We start from the raw sequence: 22,630 nt of genomic DNA, 5'->3' as shown, positions 1-22,630 counted from the left end.
GTCTGGGACAGGTAGCACATCCGGTGAACATGTAAGGGTTCTATAGCCGCAGGCAGAACAGTTGAAACTGGAGCAGCAGCACTGCCAGGTGGGCTGGGGACAGCAAGGAGTCATCATGCCAGGTAGTCCTGAGGCATGGTCCTAGAGCTCAGGTCCTCCAAGAGAGAGAAAGATAGAGAGAGCAAACTTAAATTCACACAGGACACCAGATAAGACAGGAGAAGTACTCCAGATATAACAAACTGACCCTAGCCCCCGACACACACTACTGCAACATAAATACTGGAGGCTGAGACAGGAGGGGTCAGGAGACACTGTGGCCCCATCCGATGATACCCCCGGACAGGGCCAAACAGGAAGGATATAACCCCACCCACTTTGCCAAAGCACAGCCCGCACACCACTAGAGGGATATCTTCAACCACCAACTTACCATCCTGAGACAAGGCCGAGTATAGCCCACAAAGATCTCCGCCACGGCACAACCCAAGGGGGGGCGCCAACCCAGTCAGGAAGATCACATTAGTGACTCAACCCACTCAAGTGATGCACCCCTCCTAGGGACGGCATGAAAGAGCACCAGTAAGCCAGTGACTCAGCCCCTGTAATAGGGTTAGAGGCAGAGAATCCAAGTAGAGAGAGGAGAGCCTTTCTGTTCACCTTCACACTGCTGGGCCAGACTACACTCAATCATAGGACCTACTAAAGAGATGAGTCTTCAGTAAAGACTTAAAGGTTGAGACCAAGTCTGCGTCTCTCACATGGGTAGGCAGACCATTTCATAAAAATGGAGCTCTATCGGAGAAAGCCTTGCCTCCAGCTGTTTGCTTAGAAATTCTAGGGACAATTAGGAGGCTTGCATCTTGTGACCATAGCGTACATTATGTGTAGGTATGTACGGCAGGACCAAATCAGAAAGATAGGTAGGAGCAAGCCCATGTAATGCTTTGTAGGTTAGCAGTAAAACCTTAATCAGCCCTTTGCCTTAACAGGAAGTCAGTGTAGGGAGGTTAGCACTGGAGTAATATGATCACATTTTTTGGTTCTAGTCAGGATTCTAGCATCCGTATTTAGCACTAACTGAAGTTTATTTAGTGCTTTATCCGGGTAGCCGGAAAGTAGAGCATTGCAGTAGTCTAACCTAGAAGTGACAAAAGCATGGATACATTTTTATGCAGCATTTTTGGACAAAGTTTCTGATTTTGCAATGTTACGTAGATGGAAAAAAGCTGTCCTTAAAACAGTCTTGATATATTCGTCAAAAGAGACATCAGGGTCCAGAGTAACACCAAGGTCCTTCACAGTTTTATTTGAGACGACTGTACAACCATTAAGATTAATTGTCAGATTCAACAGAAGAACAGAAGAACAGTAAGCCTCTTTGTTTCTTGGGACCTAAAACAAGCATCTCTGTGTTGTCCGAGTTTAAAAGTAGAAAGTTTGCAGCCATCCACTTCCTTATGTCTGAAACACAGGCTTCTAGCGAGGGCAATTTTGGGGCTTCACCATGTTTCATTGAAATAAACAGCTGTGTGTCATCCGCAGTGAAAGTTAACATTGTTTTCGAATGACATCCCCAAGTGGTAAAATATATAGTGAAAACAATAATAAACAATAATGGTCCTAAAACGCAACCTTGAGGAACACTGAAATTTACAGTTGATTTGTCAGAGGACAAACCGATATCTTTCCGACAGATAAGATCTAAACCAGGCCAGAACTTGTCCGTGTAGACCAATTTGAGTTTCCAATCTCTCCAAAAGAATGTGGTGATCGATGGTATCAAAAGCAGCACTAAGGTCTAGGAGCACGAGGACAGATGGAGAGCCTTGGTCTGACGCCATTAAAAGGTCATTTACCACCTTCACAAGTGCAGTCTCAGTGCTATGATGGGGTCTAAAACCAGACTGAAGCATTTCGTATACATTGTTTGTCTTCAGGAAGACAGTGAGTTGCTGCGCAACAGCATTTTCAAAACATTTTGAGTGAAATGAAAGATTCGATATAGGCCAATAGTTTTTTATATTTTCTGGGTCATGGTTTGGCTTTTTCGAGAGAGGTTTTATTACTGCCACTTTTAGTGAGTTTGGTACACATCCGGTGGAGCCGTTTATTATGTTCAACATAGGAGGGCCAAGCACAGGAAGCAGCTCTTTCAGTAGTTTAGTTGGAATAGGGTCCAGTATGAAGCTTGAAGGTTTAGAGGCCATGATTATTTTCATCATTGTGTCAAGAGATATAGTACTAAAACACTTGAGTGTCTCCCTCCCAACTGAGCTTTGAAGGAATACGCAGATTTAAAGAGGAGTCTGTAATTTGCTTTCTAATGATCATGATCTGTTCCTAAAAGAAGTTCATGAATCTATTACTGCTGAAGTGAAAACCATCCTCACTTGGGGAATGCTGCTTTTTAGTTAGCTTTGCGACAGTATCAAAAATAAATTTTGGATTGTTCTTATTTTCCTCAATTAAGTTGGAAAAATAGGATGATCGAGCAGCAGTGAGGGCTCTTCGATAATGCACTGTACGGTCTTTCCAAGCTAGTCGGAAGATGTCCAGTTTGGTGTGGCGCCATTTCCGTTCCAATTGTCTAGAAGCTTGCTTCAGAGCTCGGGTATTTTCTGTATACCATGGAGCTAGTTTCTCATGACAAATAATTTTTGTTTTTAGGGGTGCAACTGCATCTAGGGTATTGCGCAAGGTTAAATTGAGTTCCTCAGTTAGGTGATTAACAGATTTTTGTCCTCTGACGTCCTTGTTATGCAGAGGGAGTCTGAAAGGGCATCAAGTAATCTTTGTGTTGTCTGAGAATTTATAGCATGCCTTTTGATGCTCCTCCAGAGCAGATTATTTGTTGCGATTGCAAATGTAATAAAATCGTGGTCAGATAGTCCAGGATTATGAGGAAAAACATTAAGATCCACAACATTTATTCCATGGGACAAAACTAGGTCCAGAGTATGACTGTGACAATGAGTAGGTCCAGAGACATGTTGGACGAAACCCACTGAGTCGATGATGGCTCCAAAAGCCTTTTGGAGTGGGTCTGTGGACTTTTCCATGTGAATATTAAAATCACCCAAAATTAGAATGCTATCTGCTATGACTACAAGGTCTGATAGGAATGCAGCGAACTCAGTGAGGAAAAATGTATATGTCCCAGGAGGCCTGTACACAGTAGCTATAAAAAGTGATCGAGTAGGCTGCATAGATTTCATGACTAGAAGCTCAAAAGACGAAAATGTCTTCTTTTTTTGTAAATTGAAATTTGCTATCGTAAATGTTAGCCTCACAGGTTAGCAACGCCTTTGCGGGATGCACGGGGGATATGGTCACTAGTGTAACCAGGAGGTGAGGCCTCATTTAACACAGTAAATTCATCAGGCTTAAGCCATGTTTCAGTCAGGCCAATCACATCAAGATTATGATCAGTGATTAGTTCATTGACTATAACTGCCTTTGAAGTAACATTAAGTAGCCCTATTTTGAGATGTGAGGTATCACGATCTCTTTCAATAATGGCAGGAATGGAATAGGTCTTTGTCCTAGTGAGATTGCTAAAGGGAACACCGCCACGTTTAGTTTTGCCCAAACTAGGTCGAGGCACAGACACGGTCTCAATGGTGATAGCTGAGCTGACTACACTGACTGTGCTAGTGGCAGACTCCACTAAGCTGGCAGGCTGGCTAACAGCCTGCTGCCTGGCCTGCACCCTATTTCATTGTGGAGCTAGAGGAGTTAGAGCCCTGTCTATGTTGGTAGATAAGATGAGAGCACCCCTCCAGCTATGATGGAGTCCGTCACTCCTCAGCAGGCCAGGCTTGGTCCTGTTTGTGGGTGAGTCCCAGAAAGAGGGCCAATTACAAATTCTATCTTTTGGGAGGGGTAGAAAACAGTTTTCAACTAGCGATTGAGTTGTGAGACTCTGCTGTAGAGCTCATCACTCCCCCTAACTGGGAGGGGGGCCAGAGACAATTATTCAATGCCGATACATCTTTCTAGCTGATTAACACACTGAAGCTATGTTGCGCTTGGTGACCTCTGACTGTTTCATCCTAACATCGTTGGTGCCGACGTGGATAACAATATCTCTATACTCTCTACACTCGCCAGTTTTAGCTTTAGCCAGCACCATCTTCAGATTAGCCTTAACGTTGGTAGCCCTGCCCCCTGGTAAACAGTGTATGATCGCTGGATGATTATTTTTAAGTCTAATACTGCGGGTAATGGAGTCGCCAATGACTAGAGTTTTCAATTTGTCAGAGCTAATGGTGGGAAGCTTAGGCGTCTCAGACCCCGTAACGGGAGGAGTAGAGACAAGAGAAGGCTCGGCCTCTGACTCCGACTCGCTGCTTAATGGGGAAAACCGGTTGAAAGTTTCTGTCGGCTGAATGAGCGACACCGGTTGAGCATTCCTACAGCATTTCCCTCCAGAAGCCATGAGAAAGTTGTCCGGCTGCGGGGACCGTGCGAGGTTTTTTTTACTAACGTTACTATCTGTACTTACTGGTGGCACAGACGCTGTTTTATCCTTTCCTACACTGAAGTTACCCTTGCCTAACGATTGCGTCTAAAGCTGGGCCTGCAGCACAGCTATCCTCGCCGTAAGGCGATCGTTCTCCTGTATATTATGAGTACAGCGACTGCAATTAGAAGGCATCATGTTAATGTTACTACTTAGCTTCGGCTGAGTGAGGTCCTGACGAACCATGTCCAGATAAAGCGTCCGGAGTGAAAAAGTTGAATGAGGGAAAAAAACGGTAATTAAAAAGGAAAAAACGTAAAGTTGTCAGTTAGCAAAGTAAGGTTTGCAATTTAACGCACAGCAACATGTAAACACGTATTAATTTCTTACTGTAGGTCTGGAGACACTCCTGGCTCAGACACAGGACAGTGTAATGACTCTGTCCAACATGCTGCTCTCTCCTCACGTTGCTGAGTTCAGGCTGGAGGTGGAACACTGGGTGCAGCTGTTGCAAGAACTGGGTAATGTAAACTAGACTACACCCCCAAAATGTCAAAGTGCACTACTTTTGACCAGACCCCTAGTAATCAAAAAGCTTGGGAAGATAGATCTTTCTTTACATAAATATGACGGTTTTCAAGACCATACTGTTTAACAATGTCCTCCTATTGTGACGTCTTTATACTACTTTTTATCAACTGTGATTTACTTCCATATTTTCCTCTACTTGCAATATGTAGAGGAACTGCTTGATTTCTTTGAAAGGTACCAGCAGAAGTGGGTCTTCCTTAGCAAAATGTTCTACGAGACAACGGTCAGTGTTCAGAAGGCAGAACTGGTGAGTTGAGGGTCTCTTGTGCCTCTGCCACAACTGCCACAATTATAGATTGTTTTGGAGGGTGATGCAGGATAACTAAATGATAATGTTGTCTTGGTCTTTGACCACAGTTGAACAGGTTCCTTCCTGTGGATAAGACTTTCAAGGAGATTATCCAAAATACACTAAGGGACCCCCACGTGCTGAACATAGTGCGGCTCAGGAAGACAACAGAGTTGACTTGCTGCTTCCATGGACACAGCCTCCGTGTTCTCCTCATAGAGGGTCTGTCCACCATGGAGGGTATCTCTAACCAGCTGCTGTACCTCCTGGGCTCTCCCCGCAGGGAGTTCCCTCGCCTCTGCTTCCTGAGCGATGGGGAGGTGATCAAACTCCTCTCTCTGCACCCCACGCCCTCCGCTCTGCTCCCTCTGGTGCGTAAGTGTTTCCGAGGGGTGCGCTGGCTGGAGGTGGACAGCAAAACTGACATGCCCTCTGATGTGACAGATCTGAGCAGTGGCTTAGATCTTTCTGACACCCAGATGTGTGTACGAGGGGTGTATGGTAGTGTCAGGGAGCACGTGCCCTTCCTCTGCCCCCTGGAGCCAAACCTCAACCCCCTGGTGTGGCTATGTCTCCTGGAGCTGCAGCTTCAACAGGCCATGAAGCAGCTCATGAAGCAGTGTGCTGTGGCACGACAACAGTTCGAGCTGTTGGAACCGGACCCGGAATGGGAGAAGAAAGTTGGGGACTCCCTGTCACATGACCCGTTTCGCTACACCAGCCCATCAACCTCCCTCAGAAAGGAAGAGGGTAAAGAAGCAAAAGGAGTGAACGATTTGCCTTCTATGTGGAGTATACTCTCTGACTACCCACTGCAATGCCTGTTAGTGGCTGAAGAGGCTTTATGGTGCAGTGAAGTTCGGACGGCTTACAAGGCCTCAGCTCCGGTCAAGTGGTCCCGCATCAAGGCACAAAATGCTTCCAAACTCCAGAGCTTGTGCCAAGCCATACAAGACGGCATCACGGGTGATATTGACAAATCAATGACCACCCAGCGCATGGTGACAGTGCTGCATGCTCTGGTGTTACTCACCATGAACCACTCGCAACAGTTATCTAGGCTCATGGAGGTAAAGTGTGACCTCGAGTCGTCTTTTGAGTGGCAGAGTTTGATGAAGTACCATCTGATTACAGACACTCAGAATGAGTCAACAACACAAGAGGGACACCATGATTTGTGCTATGTTGAAATCTTGGGCACCCACCTGCCCTATGGTTACGAATACCTTGGCCCAGAGCACTGGATATTAGTAAACACCCCCTCCACAGATAGAGCAATACTGGGTATCCTCTTGGCTCTGACCAGCTACAGGTGTGGCTTTGTAAGTGGACCTTGCATGTCTGGAAAGAGGAAGACTGTGGTTCAGTTAGGAAGAGCACTGGGACGTCAGGTCATCTCCTTACAGTGTTGTGTGAATACGAGTCCCTCTGTCGTCCAGCAGATGCTGTTTGGTGCCCTTCAGACCGGGGCCTGGCTGGTCCTGGACTGTGTAGACCTGATGACCCAGGGAGTGCTTTCCCAACTAGGGCAGCATCTTTCAGACATTCACCAATCCCTGTCCATCCTGCAGAGAAATACTCAGCAGAAAGGCTTTGAGACCCATACCAAGCCTTTATCCAGTTTCTCCAACCCAAACGGAGATGGTACAGTTTCACCAAGAGACAGCCATGGCGACATTTGGAAAGAGTGCAGGAAGTCTAATGAGCTTGAGTGCCAGATGTCTTTTTCTGGGGAAAATATATTTGCCAAACTGAGCTATGGCTGTGTAATCATTTCATCACGAGGATACACAACAGAGGTCCCAGAGAATCTGCGAGTGGCGACCAGGCCAATTTCGTTGGCCCACCCTGACTACAGAATCATCACAGAGGTCATGCTAGTCTCCCTGGGCTTCTCAGATGCTGTGTCTATAAGTCGACGGCTGATCTCCCTTTTTAGCCTGGCCAAAGACTCCCTCTGTCTCCCTGATTCTGTCAGTGGTGAGCAGACATCCTGGATGGTTCTTCTCAGAAACGTCATTGCTGCCTCTGGGACACATCTCCGCAACAATAGCCGGCTGGATGTGCATATGGAGAAAGTGTTGAGGGAGGAACCTGACGCTCCTAGGCTTCCTCTGGATGGGATCCTCAACCCCCCTGAGACAGATGGAGACAAATGTCCCCAGTCTACCCACTACAAGAGTGCCAACCAGTCTGCTGCCCTCATGCAAGCTGTGTTGGAGGAGCAGGCTGTTGTCAACAGTGTTTTGTCAATCCTACTATCGGCTATCTTTGAGCAGAAGAAAGCCTCACAGTTCCGCACCATATTTGAAGAGATCTTTCCAGTGGCGCGCTCCCACCCTATTCTCCAACAGTACATTGAGGAGGAAGGGGAACAGAACATCCTGAAGACAGCAGTTACAGAGGAGCTGCAACAAACAGGGTTCCATGCTGATACCAAAGTGCTGCGCAATGCACTCACCCTCTATCAGGCTATGAAGCTCTCCAGAGCAGTTCTTCTGGTTGGCCCTGCTGGGAGTGGAAAGACAACCTGCTACCGTGCCCTGGCCGGAGCACTGCGTAGACTGGCAGCTAGGGCCGAGGAGGCCGAATTTGATGAGGATCTCACCTGTGAAGGAGATGGTATGGAAACTGATTACCAGTCCTCTACTTCAAACTGGAGCTCTGTTGACACCGTGGTCTTATTCCCCAATGCTTTGTCCCACGAGGAGCTCTTTGGGGGCTGCTATGAACAGCAGGGGTCCTGGTGGGATGGTGCTTTCACAAAAGTACTGAGAGGCTCAGAGCAGGATGACTTGTCAGCCACCACCACCTCTAAAAAGAAGAAGACGGGGGGTCAGACGAGGAAGGGGAAGTGGCTGGTGATGGATGGAGAGCCGTTGGGGCAGCCTGGTTGGTTGGACTCCTTCAGCACCCTCTGCAATCCTGAGGATCCCTTCCTGTGCCTCTCCTCAGGAGAGAAGGTTCGGCCATCCCACAAGGAGCTGAAACTATTGGCAGAGGTCACAGACCTGGGAGATGCAGCCCCTTCTGCAGTGACCCGCTGCAACCTGGTGTATCTCTCTGGGAAGGACCTGTGGAAGGCTGTGTGGAAGGTCGAAATGGATGCTCTCTACAGAGAGCACAGTCTGGATCAGGGGACCCTGAAGATGTGGAACCGTTTGGCTGAGGACCTTTTCTCCAGCACACTCACTTTCATTAGGCACAAGGCCCTCACACCTGTCATGCACAGCGAGGGAGATGGATCCAGTAAATTTAGTAAAGGCATCACTTATGGACTGCAAGAAGTGAATTCATTCATTAGGATTCTACATGCCCTCCTGGAGCAGTTTGGGAAAGGACGGGGGTTAAAAGCTACACCAAGGATGACAGACAAAAGAGGTGTTGTAAATAGCAGCATACTATGTTCATGAATATAAATGATCAGAGTACCAATAACTATAAACTGTACATTGCATGTTCATATTATGATTTCTTAGTTTAATTTTGTCACATATTAACAGCTAGTTGCCTCTCTCCTAATGATGTAAGAAATGAACCCAGTTGGAGCTCACCCGACATGCACAGATGCCCTGATCCCTTCAACTCAGCAAGAGATTCAAGCCAGGAACCTCTTTCTAGTGGCTTATATCTGGGGCTTTGGCGGACACCTGCATCCCAGGTCAGACACTGTTATTCTGTTTTATTTTCAGTCAAGTCTTATAATCTCACAACTGTACAGGACTTGATAATACAAAATATGATTTCTATATTTCAGACACTGGCCCCAGTTTGACCTGCTAGCTCGTGAGGCGCTATTTGAGAGCCGGTACAGAGTGGAGGTTCCCTCTGAGGGGACAGTCTTTGAACACTTTTTTAACCTGAGTGAGGGGATGATGGGAGACACTAGCAACCCCATCAACTGTTCCAGGAGCAAGAGCCCACAGATGGTCTACACAATTGTCCCCCAGGTTAGCCTCCCAATCTTCCAACTGTCAAAATGTGTGGTTTTACTGATTTGATTGTATCTGGAACCAAAATTATTTTGTAATCGTTTCGTTCTGAACAGAAGCATTTTCTTTGTGTTCCTTTTTAAACATTAAACCACAGAAATGTTTTTTTAAACATTTAACTCAACATTAAATAACTTCACCAATCACATCGGATAGAACAGCTTGCAATGGCGTGGGCAAAAGCTGTCGCTATTTGCATGCATTCATTAGACAAGTATAGGGCGCAAGATGCAATTTAAATTTTGCCGGTGAGGAGAAAGCGAGAGAGGGTGGAGGAAGCTGCTTGCTTTGAATGCTCTGGGCCTCTCATTGCTATGACATGCATAATCTGAATTAGGCCCACAGAATTATGCCTACGGAGGAGGACCAGCTTCTATGAAGGAACTTTTAATGTCTTTGAACGTCAGAGAGTTGGTTTAACGTTGGACCAAAACTAGCTAGCTAGCTAACAAGCTTGTGTGTGCAGAGCACCACCAGAATTTAAATAATAACACATCTTACCTTTTTGTAGTTAATAAATCCATGAAACCTGATAACTATAGTGTCCTTTAATAGCATTTAAAAAGTTATTCCATTCTTCTCTAATTAAAAATCTCTCATCCTAATTTCTGTATCAAGCTTGTAATGTCAGTAGTAGGCTAGTAGACTACACTTCGGAAGGGGAGGGGTAGATAGCCTACACGCACACACAGTGGCTAAAATTTTAATCTGGCAGGCAGGCAGACACTGGAATAAGAGTGAAGGCTTTGCACTTTGTTTTTTTGTGTGAATGGAAAAAAAAATCCCTGGAACGTAAAATAACGTAATTAACCGGTTCCCATGCTTTTAAAATAACGATTCTGTTCCAGAACAGTATAGATCACTTTCGTTCCCGGTTTTGATTCTGTTCCTCCAAAAATGTCATTATTTTACAGTTGTTGGTTCTATTCACTTAACCGGTTCCATTCCCTGATTGTATTCATATCACACTGTCTATTTTCACATACATCCATGCTGTCCTTATTCACTCAGTATGAGAAATATGCCTACCTGCTGGACCTGATGTTGGAGGCCAAACAGCCAGCGATGCTGGTGGGAGAGGCAGGCTCAGGGAAGACCATGCTGTGTCATTCTCTATTAAGTCAGGACAGGGCACACATCCGCCTGCCTGCCAGCCCACGCCTGAGATCCACTGACCTGCGCAATGTGCTGGAGAGCATGGGCTGCCAGAAGACCCGGTTAGGAACCATGGGTACTATGATCAAACAGCCTGGACTGCTCCTGTTTGTGGATGACCTCCATGAAGCTCCCTGTGGTGAGTTAGTAGGAACCCTGCGTTTGTGAATGAGTTTTTTTTTATTTTAATTTGTGAATATTTTTCTAAATTAATTGAATTTAAAAATAAATCTAGTTTGCATCCCAAATGGAATCCTACTCCCTATACCGTGCTCTACCTTTGCTACTTTTTACCCGGGGCCCATTTTTGGGGGGGATTTTTGAAGATTTGTTTCTGTGGATATTTTTCATTATCAAAGATAAATCTAATGGTAACCCAAACTCTGCTCTTCTCTTTACTGTAGATGCTTTTGGAAAGACGTCCATGGCTCTGGAGACACTGCGGCAGTGCATTTCTCGGGGCGGCGTTCTAACTTCAGATGGTTATCATTTCAAGCTGTTTAGTTCCGGAGCTATCAGCTACTTGGGTACCTGCCGCACATCAGGAGTGGGCAACCAGTCAGATTGCAATCGGATCTCCTCCCGCCTCTCCCGTCACTTCTCCATCTTGGTGCTGCCCAGCTTGTCTGTAGATGTTTTATTCTCCATCCACTCTCCACAGCTACAGAACTGGCTCAAAGAGTTCCCATGCATGCCCAGGTACATGGATATGGCACGATGTATCATCACTGCAACCTTAGACCTGTATTATGCCGTGTGTGAGCAGTTCCAACCCAACGTCCACAGGCCACACTTCCTCTTCTCCATGCATGACCTGCAGAAGGTGTTTCATGGCATATGCTTATGGGCACCGCGCAACTCTAACAGACAATCACTCCAGAAGAAGATTAGCCTCAGGGTTCTTCACTCTTCCTCTGCCCTTCCTTGCTTTGCTCCAGCCACACTGGGCCCTGCAGCCAACATGCTCAACATAGCTCGTCTGTGGATGCATGAGTGTCTGCGCACATTTGGAGACCGGCTGTGCTCAGAGGATGAGGGCCAAGCGCTGGTGTCACTGATGGCCAAGGTGTCAGAGAGACACTACAGCAGCAGGATGACAGTTAAACCCCAGACTGCAAGAGCAGAGGACACCCCATGTGCTGCATCAACTAAGCCTAGCACACATATACCCCCTCCTACACCAACAGACTACCAGCAGTCAAGCCATCAGCGACCATCCACTCCAAATCAGCCTGCCAAGTCCCCATTGCCTATTAAGGCTGAAACACACACAGAACAGGAGGAGCAAGCAGAGTTTTCTGACAGGGTGAGCAGCTCAGACTCCAGCTCATGGGGAAGTAGTGAGGATGATTTATTTGGTGAGATCTACCCCCCAAAACAAGAAAATTACAAGAAAAAGCATGTGAAGAAACCCCTCAAGAAAGATGTCTCTCTTTTTCAACCGACACAGCTCATATCAAGCTCACATCAAGCACTGGATCCCTCTCCTCCAAAAGGACCTAAACCAGTCAATCAGTCAGACTGGAAGAGGAGCCATAAGCTGTGTGAACAGACCCCACAGACTGAGCCCAGCCCAGCCAGGCCCCTTGTGCCTTTACAACTCCTGCAGGACATGGAGACTACTATTCAACATGTTGTCTTTAGTGTAGAGCTATTGGAGCCGCTCCCTTCCATGTCTCAGCAGCACAATTTCAAACGCAACTCTGCCTACCTGGAAAGAGACCTGGGGTTACTAGTTCAGCAGCTGGCTTTCACAGTCAAAAGCAAAGAGGAGGAGGAAGAAGAGGAGTTTGACGATAACTACAGGAGCACCTCTAGTTACACTGTGCACAGGCAGAGGGTATGTCAGCTGGTGCACGTCCTCAGGGCTCTGCTCATACCTGGCGGGCATGGGGCTCTGTTTGGGGCTGTGAGAGGCACAGGCCGAAAGACCACAGTGCGTTTAGCTGCCTATCTCACTGGCTATCAGTTGATAGAGGTGCATCCTGGGAATGAGAGTCAGTTGCGTGAGATGCTGCGGGAGGCAGGTGGCCAGGCAGGCGTGCACGGTGGCAATGTGGTGATACTTGTCCACGAGGAGACCAGTCAAGCTGCCAGAGATGAACTGATAGTGGTGATGGCTGACGGGACCTTCCCAGGGCTCTACTCTGACGAGGAGCTGAAGAATCTGGTGCTGAGAATCAACGCTCTCATCAAGAACTCACGCAATCGCCTACGAGATGACCAGGCCCTTGAGAAGTAAGAAAATAGGTGTTTCTACAAATTACTTTCTGTATACACAACTAATAGTGAAGCCATCACAACTATGAAATAGCACATATGGAATCATGTAGTAACCAAAAAAGTGTTAAACAAATCTAAATGTATTTTATATTTGAGATTCTTCAATTAGCCACCCTTTGCCTTGATGACAGCTTTGCACACTCTTGGCATTCTCTCAACCAGCTTCACCTGGAATGCTTTTCCAACAGTCTTGAAGGAGTTCCCACATATGCTAAGCACTTGTTGGCTGCTTTTCCTTCACTCTGCGGTCCGACTCATCCCAAACCATCTCAATTGGGTTGAGGTCGGGGGATTGTGGAGGCCAGGTCATCTGATGCAGCACTCCATCACTCTCCTTCTTGGTCAAAAGCCCTTACACAGCCTGGAGGTGTGTTGGGCCATTGTCCTGTTGGAAAACAAATGATAGTTAGACTCACTTGCTGACCAGACCGGATACGTCGCATGCGCGAGCGTCGCAAAAGAAAATTAGAAGTCCATGTTATTCAATTATTGTGTGCGCGCCAACGAGCCTCTGCAATGCCAAGGGCTAAAATAGAACTCCTTTCTATTTCTGACGTAGATTGCGATCACCATATAAGTTCAAAGCTAAAAAAGCCTGGAAGGAGGAGAGATGACTAGAAATGATTCGGTTGGCTGTTTTATGTGTGGATTAATTGTCAGAGTAGAGGACCTTGTGCATTTCAGGTAAAATAACAACTCAATGTTTATATCCCAGGACAAATTAGCTAGCAACAGCAAGCTAGCTAAATAGGACAAATTAGCTAGCAAGCTAACTAGCTAAATTGCCATACATGTTTAATGCTTTTCGACCTGTCCCCAAATTAATGTCATTACTTCAGAGTTTGTTTTGATATTTTAACCTGCGTGTCGTGATCGTGTTTGTTGTAGGGGGACAAAATACATTTATGCACGATGGCACACGCTTGGTGGTTTGGGTTCCGTGTAAGCGCAAACGAGATGGGATGGCATTTTGCAGCAGAATGTTGTGGTAGCCATGCTGGTTAAGTGTGTCTTGAATTCTAAATAAATCAGTGTCACCAGCAAAGCACCGCCACACCATAACACCTCCTCCTCTATGCTTTACGGTGAGAAATACACATGCATAGATCCATTCACCAACATCACGTCTCAAAAATACACAGCGTTTGGAACCAAAAACTCCAGACCAAAGGACACATTTCTACCGGTCTAATGTCCATTGTTCATGTTTCTTGGCACAAGCAAGTCTCTTCTTATTGGTGTCCTTTAGTAGTGGGTTCTTTGCAGAAATTCTGAAGGCCTGATTCACAGTCTCTGAACAGTTGATGTTGAGATGTCTGTCACTTGAACTCTGTGAAGCATTTATTTTGGCTGCAATTTCTGAGGCTGGTAACTCTAATGAACTTATTCTCTGCAGCAATGGTAACTCTGGGTCTTCCATTCCTGTGGTGGTCCCCATGAGAGCCAGTTTCATCATAGTGCTTGATGGTTTTTGCGACTGCACTTGAAGAAATGTTCCCGAATTGACTGACATTCATGTCTTAAAGTAGTGATGGACTGTCTTTCGTCTTTGCTTATTTGAGCTGTTCTTGCCATAATATGGACTTGGTCTGTATACCCCCCCCCCCAACACAACTGATTGGCTCAAATGTATTAAGAAGGAAAGTAAATTTCACAAAGGAACTTTAAACGAGGCACACCTGTTAATTGAAATGCATTCCAGGTGACTACCTCATGAAGCTGGTTGAGAGAATACCAAGCGTGTGCAAAGCTATCTTTGAATATAAAATATATTTTGTTTCACACTTTTTTTGCCTACCACATGATTCCATATGTGGTATTTCATAGTTTTGATGTCTTCACTATTATTCTATAATGTAGACTATAGTACAAACAAAGAAAAGCCCTTTAATGAGTAGCCCAAACCGATCCAGATGAAGCATGCATCAGTAAGAAAAAATGATTAAAACATTGTGAGTCACCAGTTCACTAATGTTTTTTTGTTTTTTTAATAACTTTTTTACTAATACTATACTAATCTTGTGGGGACACAATTGATTCTCATTCAAAATCCAATTTTCCCTAAACTGAACCTTTTATAAAAAATGGGGGTATATTTGTGGTCCCCACAAGTATAGTTAAACAAACACACACAGGGCGCTTTAGCGCAGAGGAGTCAGCTCAGACAGATCCAGCTCAACTCCTGGGGCCGGATTCACAAAACCTTAAGTTTTTTCGTAAGTAATGTTTTGTGAATCCTGCCCCTGAGCTCCATCAGTATCAAATATTAATTTAGAATGAAAATGAATGTTCATGCAACCAACACTTGTTAGTAATATTAAATAATATCGAACAGAATCGCACCGATTTGTACCACTAATCAAATCGAATCACACTGAATCGTTTCAAACTAAAAGTATTGTATCGGAGCCCATGTATCTAGATGCGTATCGAATCGTGCTTGTAAGATGCACATGTCTACTAAAATGTGACATTTTTTCATGTGTGTAATATGAGATTCCCTTTCTTAAATGTCATTATTTGAAAGACCATTGTGATTTTTGATGCAGGTATTTCAGACAGACCCAGAGGAATGTGCATGTGTTCCTGCTGCTGCCCTTCTCCCCAGACACCAGCGAGATGCCTCCTGAGAACGCCTCAGTAACCCTGGCAGTGGCGCACATGACCAAGGCTCTCAGCCTCTGCTGCTGTGTGGAGGTATACCAGCCTTGGTCCACCCAGTCCCTTGTTGAGGCAGCCTTTTGTCGCCTCAGAGAGAGCCTGCAGATACCCGACACAGAAAGCAAAGGTTGGTTTATCTTGAGTTTGTCCCAAATGTCATCCTATTCCCTATATAGTGCACTACTTTTGATCAAGGTTCATAGTGCGCTATTTTTGACCAGAGCCCAAAGGTGGGAATAGGATGCCATTTGAGAATGATCCATGATGTATTTCCAACATAACATTTACATCATGTCTCTGTTAAATGTATAAATTCTTTATTAATTTGTTATCTAATGTTGCTGTTATGTACCTTCCGTAGTGGACAGAGATGTCTTAGTGGGCAGTATTTCTGAGGCCATGGCAGGGATCCACCAGTCTGCCTGTAAATATGCCTCCATCCTCCACCCGGACCTCCAGCCTTTCAGCCCCCAGACATTTTTGGAGCTGATCGCTCACTTCTTCCACCTCTGCAGCCACCTCTGTGAACAGGGCCGTGGCCAGGCTAACAGGTGAGGAGGACGTATGGCTTGTGTGCCAAATGGCACCCCTATTCCCTACATACTACACAACTTTTGACCAGAGCTCACATATTAGTGCACTATATATGGAATAGGGTGCCATTCAGTACACAACCAGGGACATCCTTTGTATCTGTTAACAATCAGACACAAATACCTGGAAAATTGGTTTGTCTAAGAATGTAAAGCCCGTAACAGTAATGTTTAGTTCTATTTTGTGTTGTAGAAGATGAGCAGTTAAAATGTGTCAAACTTACATGTATCCTTCTTGCTACCTCAGAGTGTCAACAATCTTGGCCCGTGTGAAAGACATGACAGACACAGCTGAGCAGAACAGCCAGGAAGTTGTCAGACTGAAGAGGAAGATTGCAGAAACACAAAAGGTAACCAACTGGAAAAACGAATGTACATGTCTGGCTCTAAGGAGAGCACTGAGTTACAGTACCAGTCAAATGTTTGGACAAACCTATTCATTAAAGTTTCTTTATTTTTACTATTTTCTACATTTTACAATAATAGTGAAGACATCAAAACTATTAAATAACACATATGGAATCATGTAGTAACCAAAGAAAAGTGTTAAACAAATCAAATATATTTTATTTGTGATTCTTCAAAGTAGCCACCTTGATGACAGCTTTGCACACTCTTGGCATTCTTTCATCCAGCTTCATGAGGTAGTCACCTGAAATGCATTTCAATTAACAGGTGTGTCTTGTTAAAAAGTAAATTTTTTGAATTTCTTTCCTGAATGCGTTTGAGCCAATCGGTTGTGTTGTGACAAGGTAAGGGGGGTATATAGAAGATAGCCCTATTTGGTAAAAGACCAAGTCCATATTATGGCAAGATCAGCTCAAATAAGCAAAGAGAAACGACAGTCCATTACTTCAAGACATGAAGGTCAAGTTTCTTCAAGTGCAGTCGCAAAAACCATCAAGCACTATGATGAAACTGGCTCTCATGAGGACCGACACAGGAAAGGAAGACCTAGAGTTACCTCTGCTGCAGAGGATAAGTTCATTAGAGTTACTAGCCTCAGATTGCAGCCAAAATAAATGTTTCACAGAATTCAAGTAACAGACATCAACATCAACTGTTCAGAGGAGACTGCGTGAATCAGGCCTTCATGGGCGAATTGCTGCATGAAACCACTACAAAAGGACACCGATAAGAAGAAGAGACTTGCTTTGGCCAAGAAACACGCGCAATGGACATTAGACCGGTGGAAATCTTTCCTTTGGTCTGATGAGTCCAAATTTGAATGGATTGTCTCTGCATGTGTGGTTCCCACTGTGAACCATTGAAGGTGGAGGTGTGGGGGTGCTTTTCTGTTGACACTCAGATTGATTTAGAATTCAAGGCACACTTAACCAGCATGACTACCACAACATTCTGCAGCGATATGCCATCCTATCATTTGTTTTTCACCATCACCCAACACACCTCCAGGCTGTGTAAGGGCTATTTGACTAAGAAGGAGAGTGATGGAGACCCACTGACTTTGAACTTTTTCAAAAATTTGTTACGTTACAGCCTTATTTTAAAATAATTGATTAAAAAAATTAAATCCTCAGCAATCTACACACAATACCCCATAATGACAAAGCATTTTTTATTTTTGTATGTTTAAAAAATTTATAAAAAATGATAAACAGATACCTTATCTACATAAGTATTCAGACTCTTTGCTAAGAGACTCAAAATTGACCTCAGGTGCATCTTGTTTCCATTGATCATCCTTGAGATGTTTCTACAACTTTATTGGAGTTTACCTGTGGTGAATTCATTTGATTGGACATGATTTGGAAAAGCAAAGCTGTCAATATAGGGTCCCACAGTTGAAAGTGCATGTCAGAGCAGGGGACTATCATTCGTTTTTCAACAGGACAATGACCCAACACACCTCCAGGCTGTGTAAGGGCTATTTGACCAAGGAGAGTGATGGAGTGCTGCATCAGATGACCTGGCCTCCACAATCACCCGACCTCAAACCAATTGAGATGGTTTGGGAATAGTTGGACCGCAAAGTGAAGGAAAAAAAACAGCCAAAAGGGCTTAGAATTTATGGGAACTCCTTCAAGACGGTTGGAAATGCATTCCAGGTGAAGCTGGTTGAGCGAATGCCAAGAGTGCGCAAAGCTGTCATCAAGGCAAAGGGTAGCTACTTTGAAAAATCTAAAATATATTTTGATTTCTTTAACACTTTAGTTACATGATTCCATGTGTTATTTCATAGTTGTGATGTCTAAACTATTATTCTACAATGTAGAAAATAGTAAAAATAAAGAAAAACCCTTGAATGAGTAAGTGTCCAAACCTTTGACTATTACTGTACAGTCGTGGCCAAAAGGTAAGAATGACTAATATTAATTTTCAAATTTTGCTGCTTCAGTATCTTTAGATATTTTTGGCAGATGTTACTATGGAATACTGAAGTATAATCATTTCATAAATGTCAAAGGCTCTTATTGACAATTACATGAAGTTGATGCAATATTTGCTGTGTTGACCTCTGCAATCTGCCCTGGCATGCTGTCAATTAACTTCTGGGCCACATCCTGACTGATGGCAGCCCATTCTTGCATAATCAATGCTTGAAGTTTGTCAGAATTTGTGGGGTTTTGTTTGTCCACCCGCCTTGAGGATTAACCACAAGTTCTCAATGGGATTAAGGTCTGGGGAGTTTCCTGGCCATGGACCCAAAATATTGATGTTTTGTTCCCCGAGCCACTTAGTTATCACTTTTGCCTTATGGCAAAGTGCTCCATCATGCTGGAAAAGGCATTGTTTGTCACCAAACTGTCCCTGGATGGTTGGGAGAAGTTGCTGTCAGAGGATGTGTTGGTACCATTCTTTATTCATGGCTGTGTTCTTAGGCAAAATTGTGAGTGAGCCTACTCCCTTCGCTGAGAAGCAACCCCACACATGAATGGTCTCAGGATGCTTTACTGTTGGCATGACACAGGACTGATGGTAGCACTCACCTTGTCTTCTCCGGACAAGCTTTTTTCCAGATGCCCCAAACAATTGGAAAGGGGATTCATCAGAGAAAATGACTTTACCCCAGTCCTCAGCAGTCCAATCCCTGTACCTTTTGCAGAATATCAGTCTGTCCCTGATGTTTTTTCTGGAGAGAAGTGGCTTCTTTGCTGCCTTTGACACCAGGCCATCCTCCAAAAGTGTTCGTCTCACTGTGCGTGCAGATGCACTCACACCTTCCTGCTGCCATTCCTGAGCAAGCTCTGTACTGGTGGAGCCCCAATCCCACAGCTGAATCAACTTTAGGAGACGGTCCTGGCGCTTGCTGGACTTTCTTGGGCGCCCTGAAGCCTTCTTCACAACAATTGAACCGCTCTCCTTAAAGTTCTTGATGATCCGATAAATGGTTGATTTAGGTGCAATCTTACTGGCAGCAATATCCTTGCCTGTGAAGCACTTCTTGTGTAAAGCAATGATGACGGCGTGTTTCCTTGCAGGTAACCATGGATGACAGAGGAAGAACAATGATTCTAAGCACCACCCTCCTTTTGAAGCTTCCAGTCTGTTATTCGAACTTAATCAGCATGACAAGTGTGATCTCCTGCCTTGTCCTCGTCAACACTCACACCTGTGTTAACGAGAGAATCGCTGACATGATGTCAGCTGGTCCTTTTGTGGCAGGGCTGAAATGGTTTTTTGGGGGATTCAGTTCATTTGCATGGCAAAGAGGGACTTTGCAATTAATTGCAATTCATCTGATCACTCTTCGTAACATTCTGGAGTATATGCAAATTGCCATCATACAAACTGAGGCAGCAGACTTAGTGAAAATTAATATTTGTGTCATTCTCAAAACTTTTGGCCACGACTGTATGTGTTACTTCTCTTCAGTGTTCAACATGATCTGTACTGTATCTTTGAAAATCAAATTCTGTGTCCCAAATGGCATCCTTATTCCTTTATGGTGCACTACTTTTGACCAGAGCCCTATGGACCGGGTCAAAAGCAGTGCACTACATTAGAAATATGGGAAACCTCCCAAATGGCACCCTATCAATGGGTTTGCCTGTTTGTTTGTGTTCCAGTGCTTGTTCCCGCTGCAGCGTGTGACAGACACAGAGCGAACACTGTGTGAGCGTGCCCGGCAGCACTGTCTACTGGAGGAGAACAGACTATCTCACCTGGAGGAACAGACTCATCAGGCCCAACAGCAGGCAGAGGACGCCTTCAAGGAGGTCCTACTCATAGATAATATCAGCCTCAATATCTATATGGTCCCAGTCACCTCTGCAATCATCATACTTATCACATTAGCACACTACGCCTGCCTATTCCCTGTATAGTGCACTACTTTTGACCAGGGACCTGATCAAAAATAGTGGACTATGTAGGGAAAAGGGGGACATTTTGATGTTTGTCTTATGTTCCTAATACTGTATGTTGTGTTTCCTTGAACCTACCTAGGTGAGTCCTCTGTACCAGACTGCACTTGATGCTCTTCAGTCTCTGAGCACGTCAGACCTGGTTGAGGTGCGACGCTACAGATTTCCCCCAGACGGAGTGATAATCGTTATGGATGCCATATGCCTGTTATTCAACCGCCCACGCAACTGGGAGAGCAGCAAACAGCTGCTGGGACAGTCCAACTTCTTCCAGGTCAGGGGTCAAACGGGATGAGGCATCATCTTCTATTGGTAGAATATATAAGAGGAATTAAGAAAGTTACGAACTAACCTATCCTTTTTTTTTTTAAAGGGATACTCTTTGTAATATGCACAGCGAGTTTGCAGTGACCTACATCAAAGTTCAAGGATTATCTCCTATCATAAGATAATAGATGTCTTGTCTGTTTTGTCTTAGGAGTTGGAGTTCTTTGACCGCTCCATGTTGAGCGACGACCTGTTCCGTCAGTTGGGCCAGATAGTGCCGCAACGAGCATTCTTACCGGAGTCTGTGCGAGGTGTGAGCCGGGCGTGTGAGTCCCTGTGCCGCTGGGTGAGGGCAGTGTACCAGTATGCTTGTGTCCAGCGCCACATGGCCCCCCAGGAGGCCCGAAAGAAACAGCTGGAAGTGCGCATGGCGGAGAGCCGTGCCCGGCTGCGTGTGGCCAGGTGTGAAGTCCTGTTGTAATTTGGTTGAAGGACAGTAGTGTATGTGTGATATACAGTACCAGTCAAAAGTTTGGATAACTTTTTTTTATGTCACCTTTATTTAACCAGGTAAGGCCAGTTGAGAACAAGTTCTCATTTACAACTGTGACCTGGCCAAGATAAAGCAAAGCAGTGCGACACAAACAGAGTTACATGGGATAAACAAACATAGTCAATAACACACTAGAAAATCTTTATACTGTGTGTGCAAATGTAGTAAGATTAGGGAGTAAGGCAATAAATAGGCCATAGTGGCAATATAATTACAATTTAGCATTATCACTGGTGTGATAGATGTGGAGAAGATTAATGTGCAAATAGAGATACTGTGGTGCAAAGGAGCAAAAAATAAATAGCAATATGGGGATGAGGGAGTTGGGTGGGATATTTACAGATGGGCTGTGTACAGGTGCAATGATCGGTAAGCTGCTCTGACAGCTGATGCTTAAAGTTAGTGAGGGAGATAAGACTCCAGCTTCAGCGATTTTTGAAATTCGTTCCAGTCATTGGCAGCAGAGAACTGGAAGGAAAGGCAGCCAAAGGAGGAGTTGGCTTCCGGGAGGACCAGTGAAATATACCTGCTGGAGTGCGTGCTACGGGTGGGTGCTGCTATGGTGACCAATGAGCTGAGATAAGGTGGGGCTTTGCCTAGCAAAGACTTTTTGATAACCTGAAGTGCGTTTGGCGATGAACATGTAGCGAGGGCCAGCCAACAAGAGTGGTGGGTAGTATATGGTGGGTAGTATATGGGGCTCTGTTGACAAAACGGATGGCACTGTGATAGCAAACTGGATGTAGTCTGAGTAGAGTTGGAGGCTATTTTGTAAATGACATCACTGAAGTCACAGATCGGTAGGTTAGTCAGTTTTACGAGGATATGTTTGGCAGCATGAGTGAAGGAGGCTTTGTTGTGAAATAGGAAGCCGATTCTAGATTTGGAGATGCTTAATGTGTGTCTGGAAGGAGTTTACAGTCTAACCAGACACCTAGGTATTTGTAGTTGTCCACATATTTTAAGTCAGAACCGTCCAGAGTAGAGATGCTAGATGGGCGGGCAGGTGCGGGCAGCGATCGGTTGAAGAGCATGCCTTTTAGTTTTACTTGCATTTGAGAGCAGTTGGGAGACCATGGAAGGAGTGTTGTATGGCATTAAGCTCGCCTGGAGGTTAGTTAGCACAGTGTCCAAAGAAGGGCAGAAGTATACAGAAAGGTGTCGTCTGCGTAGAGGTGGATCAGAGAATCACCAGCAGCAAGAGCGACATCATTGATGTATACAGAGAAGAGAGTCGGCCCGAGAATTGAACCCTGTGGCACCCCCATAGAGACTGCCAGAAGTCCGGACAACAGGCCCTCCAAATTTGACACACTGAATTCTATCTGAGAAGTAGTTGGTGAACCAGGCGAGGCAGTCATTTGAGAAACCAAGGCTGTTGAGTTTGCCGATAAGAATGCGGTGATACAGAGTCGAAAGCCTTGGCCAGGTCGATGAAGACGACTGCCCGGTA

At 45.0% G+C, this 22,630-nt stretch overlaps 1 protein-coding gene across 1 annotated transcript in view; it reads left to right on the top strand.

Annotated features, from left to right (window-relative positions):
- Positions 1 to 22,630, top strand: part of LOC123992761 (dynein heavy chain domain-containing protein 1) — a 47,741-nt gene that overhangs the window by 12,178 nt on the left and 12,933 nt on the right. Inside the window, exons 19-31 of the mRNA XM_046294253.1 lie at positions 4,861 to 4,986; positions 5,206 to 5,303; positions 5,414 to 8,726; positions 8,877 to 9,006; positions 9,103 to 9,295; positions 10,349 to 10,631; positions 10,897 to 12,730; positions 15,325 to 15,563; positions 15,798 to 15,987; positions 16,277 to 16,379; positions 20,061 to 20,210; positions 20,440 to 20,631; positions 20,836 to 21,086. Coding sequence (XP_046150209.1) covers positions 4,861 to 4,986; positions 5,206 to 5,303; positions 5,414 to 8,726; positions 8,877 to 9,006; positions 9,103 to 9,295; positions 10,349 to 10,631; positions 10,897 to 12,730; positions 15,325 to 15,563; positions 15,798 to 15,987; positions 16,277 to 16,379; positions 20,061 to 20,210; positions 20,440 to 20,631; positions 20,836 to 21,086 — 7,102 coding nt within the window. The remainder of the gene's footprint in view (positions 1 to 4,860; positions 4,987 to 5,205; positions 5,304 to 5,413; positions 8,727 to 8,876; positions 9,007 to 9,102; positions 9,296 to 10,348; positions 10,632 to 10,896; positions 12,731 to 15,324; positions 15,564 to 15,797; positions 15,988 to 16,276; positions 16,380 to 20,060; positions 20,211 to 20,439; positions 20,632 to 20,835; positions 21,087 to 22,630) is intronic.

This window comes from Oncorhynchus gorbuscha, linkage group LG13 (genome assembly GCF_021184085.1).
Source record: "Oncorhynchus gorbuscha isolate QuinsamMale2020 ecotype Even-year linkage group LG13, OgorEven_v1.0, whole genome shotgun sequence".
Lineage (NCBI taxonomy): Eukaryota > Metazoa > Chordata > Actinopteri > Salmoniformes > Salmonidae > Oncorhynchus > Oncorhynchus gorbuscha.
Note: the sequence above shows the minus strand (reverse complement) of the source record. Positions and strands in the feature narration are given on the sequence as shown.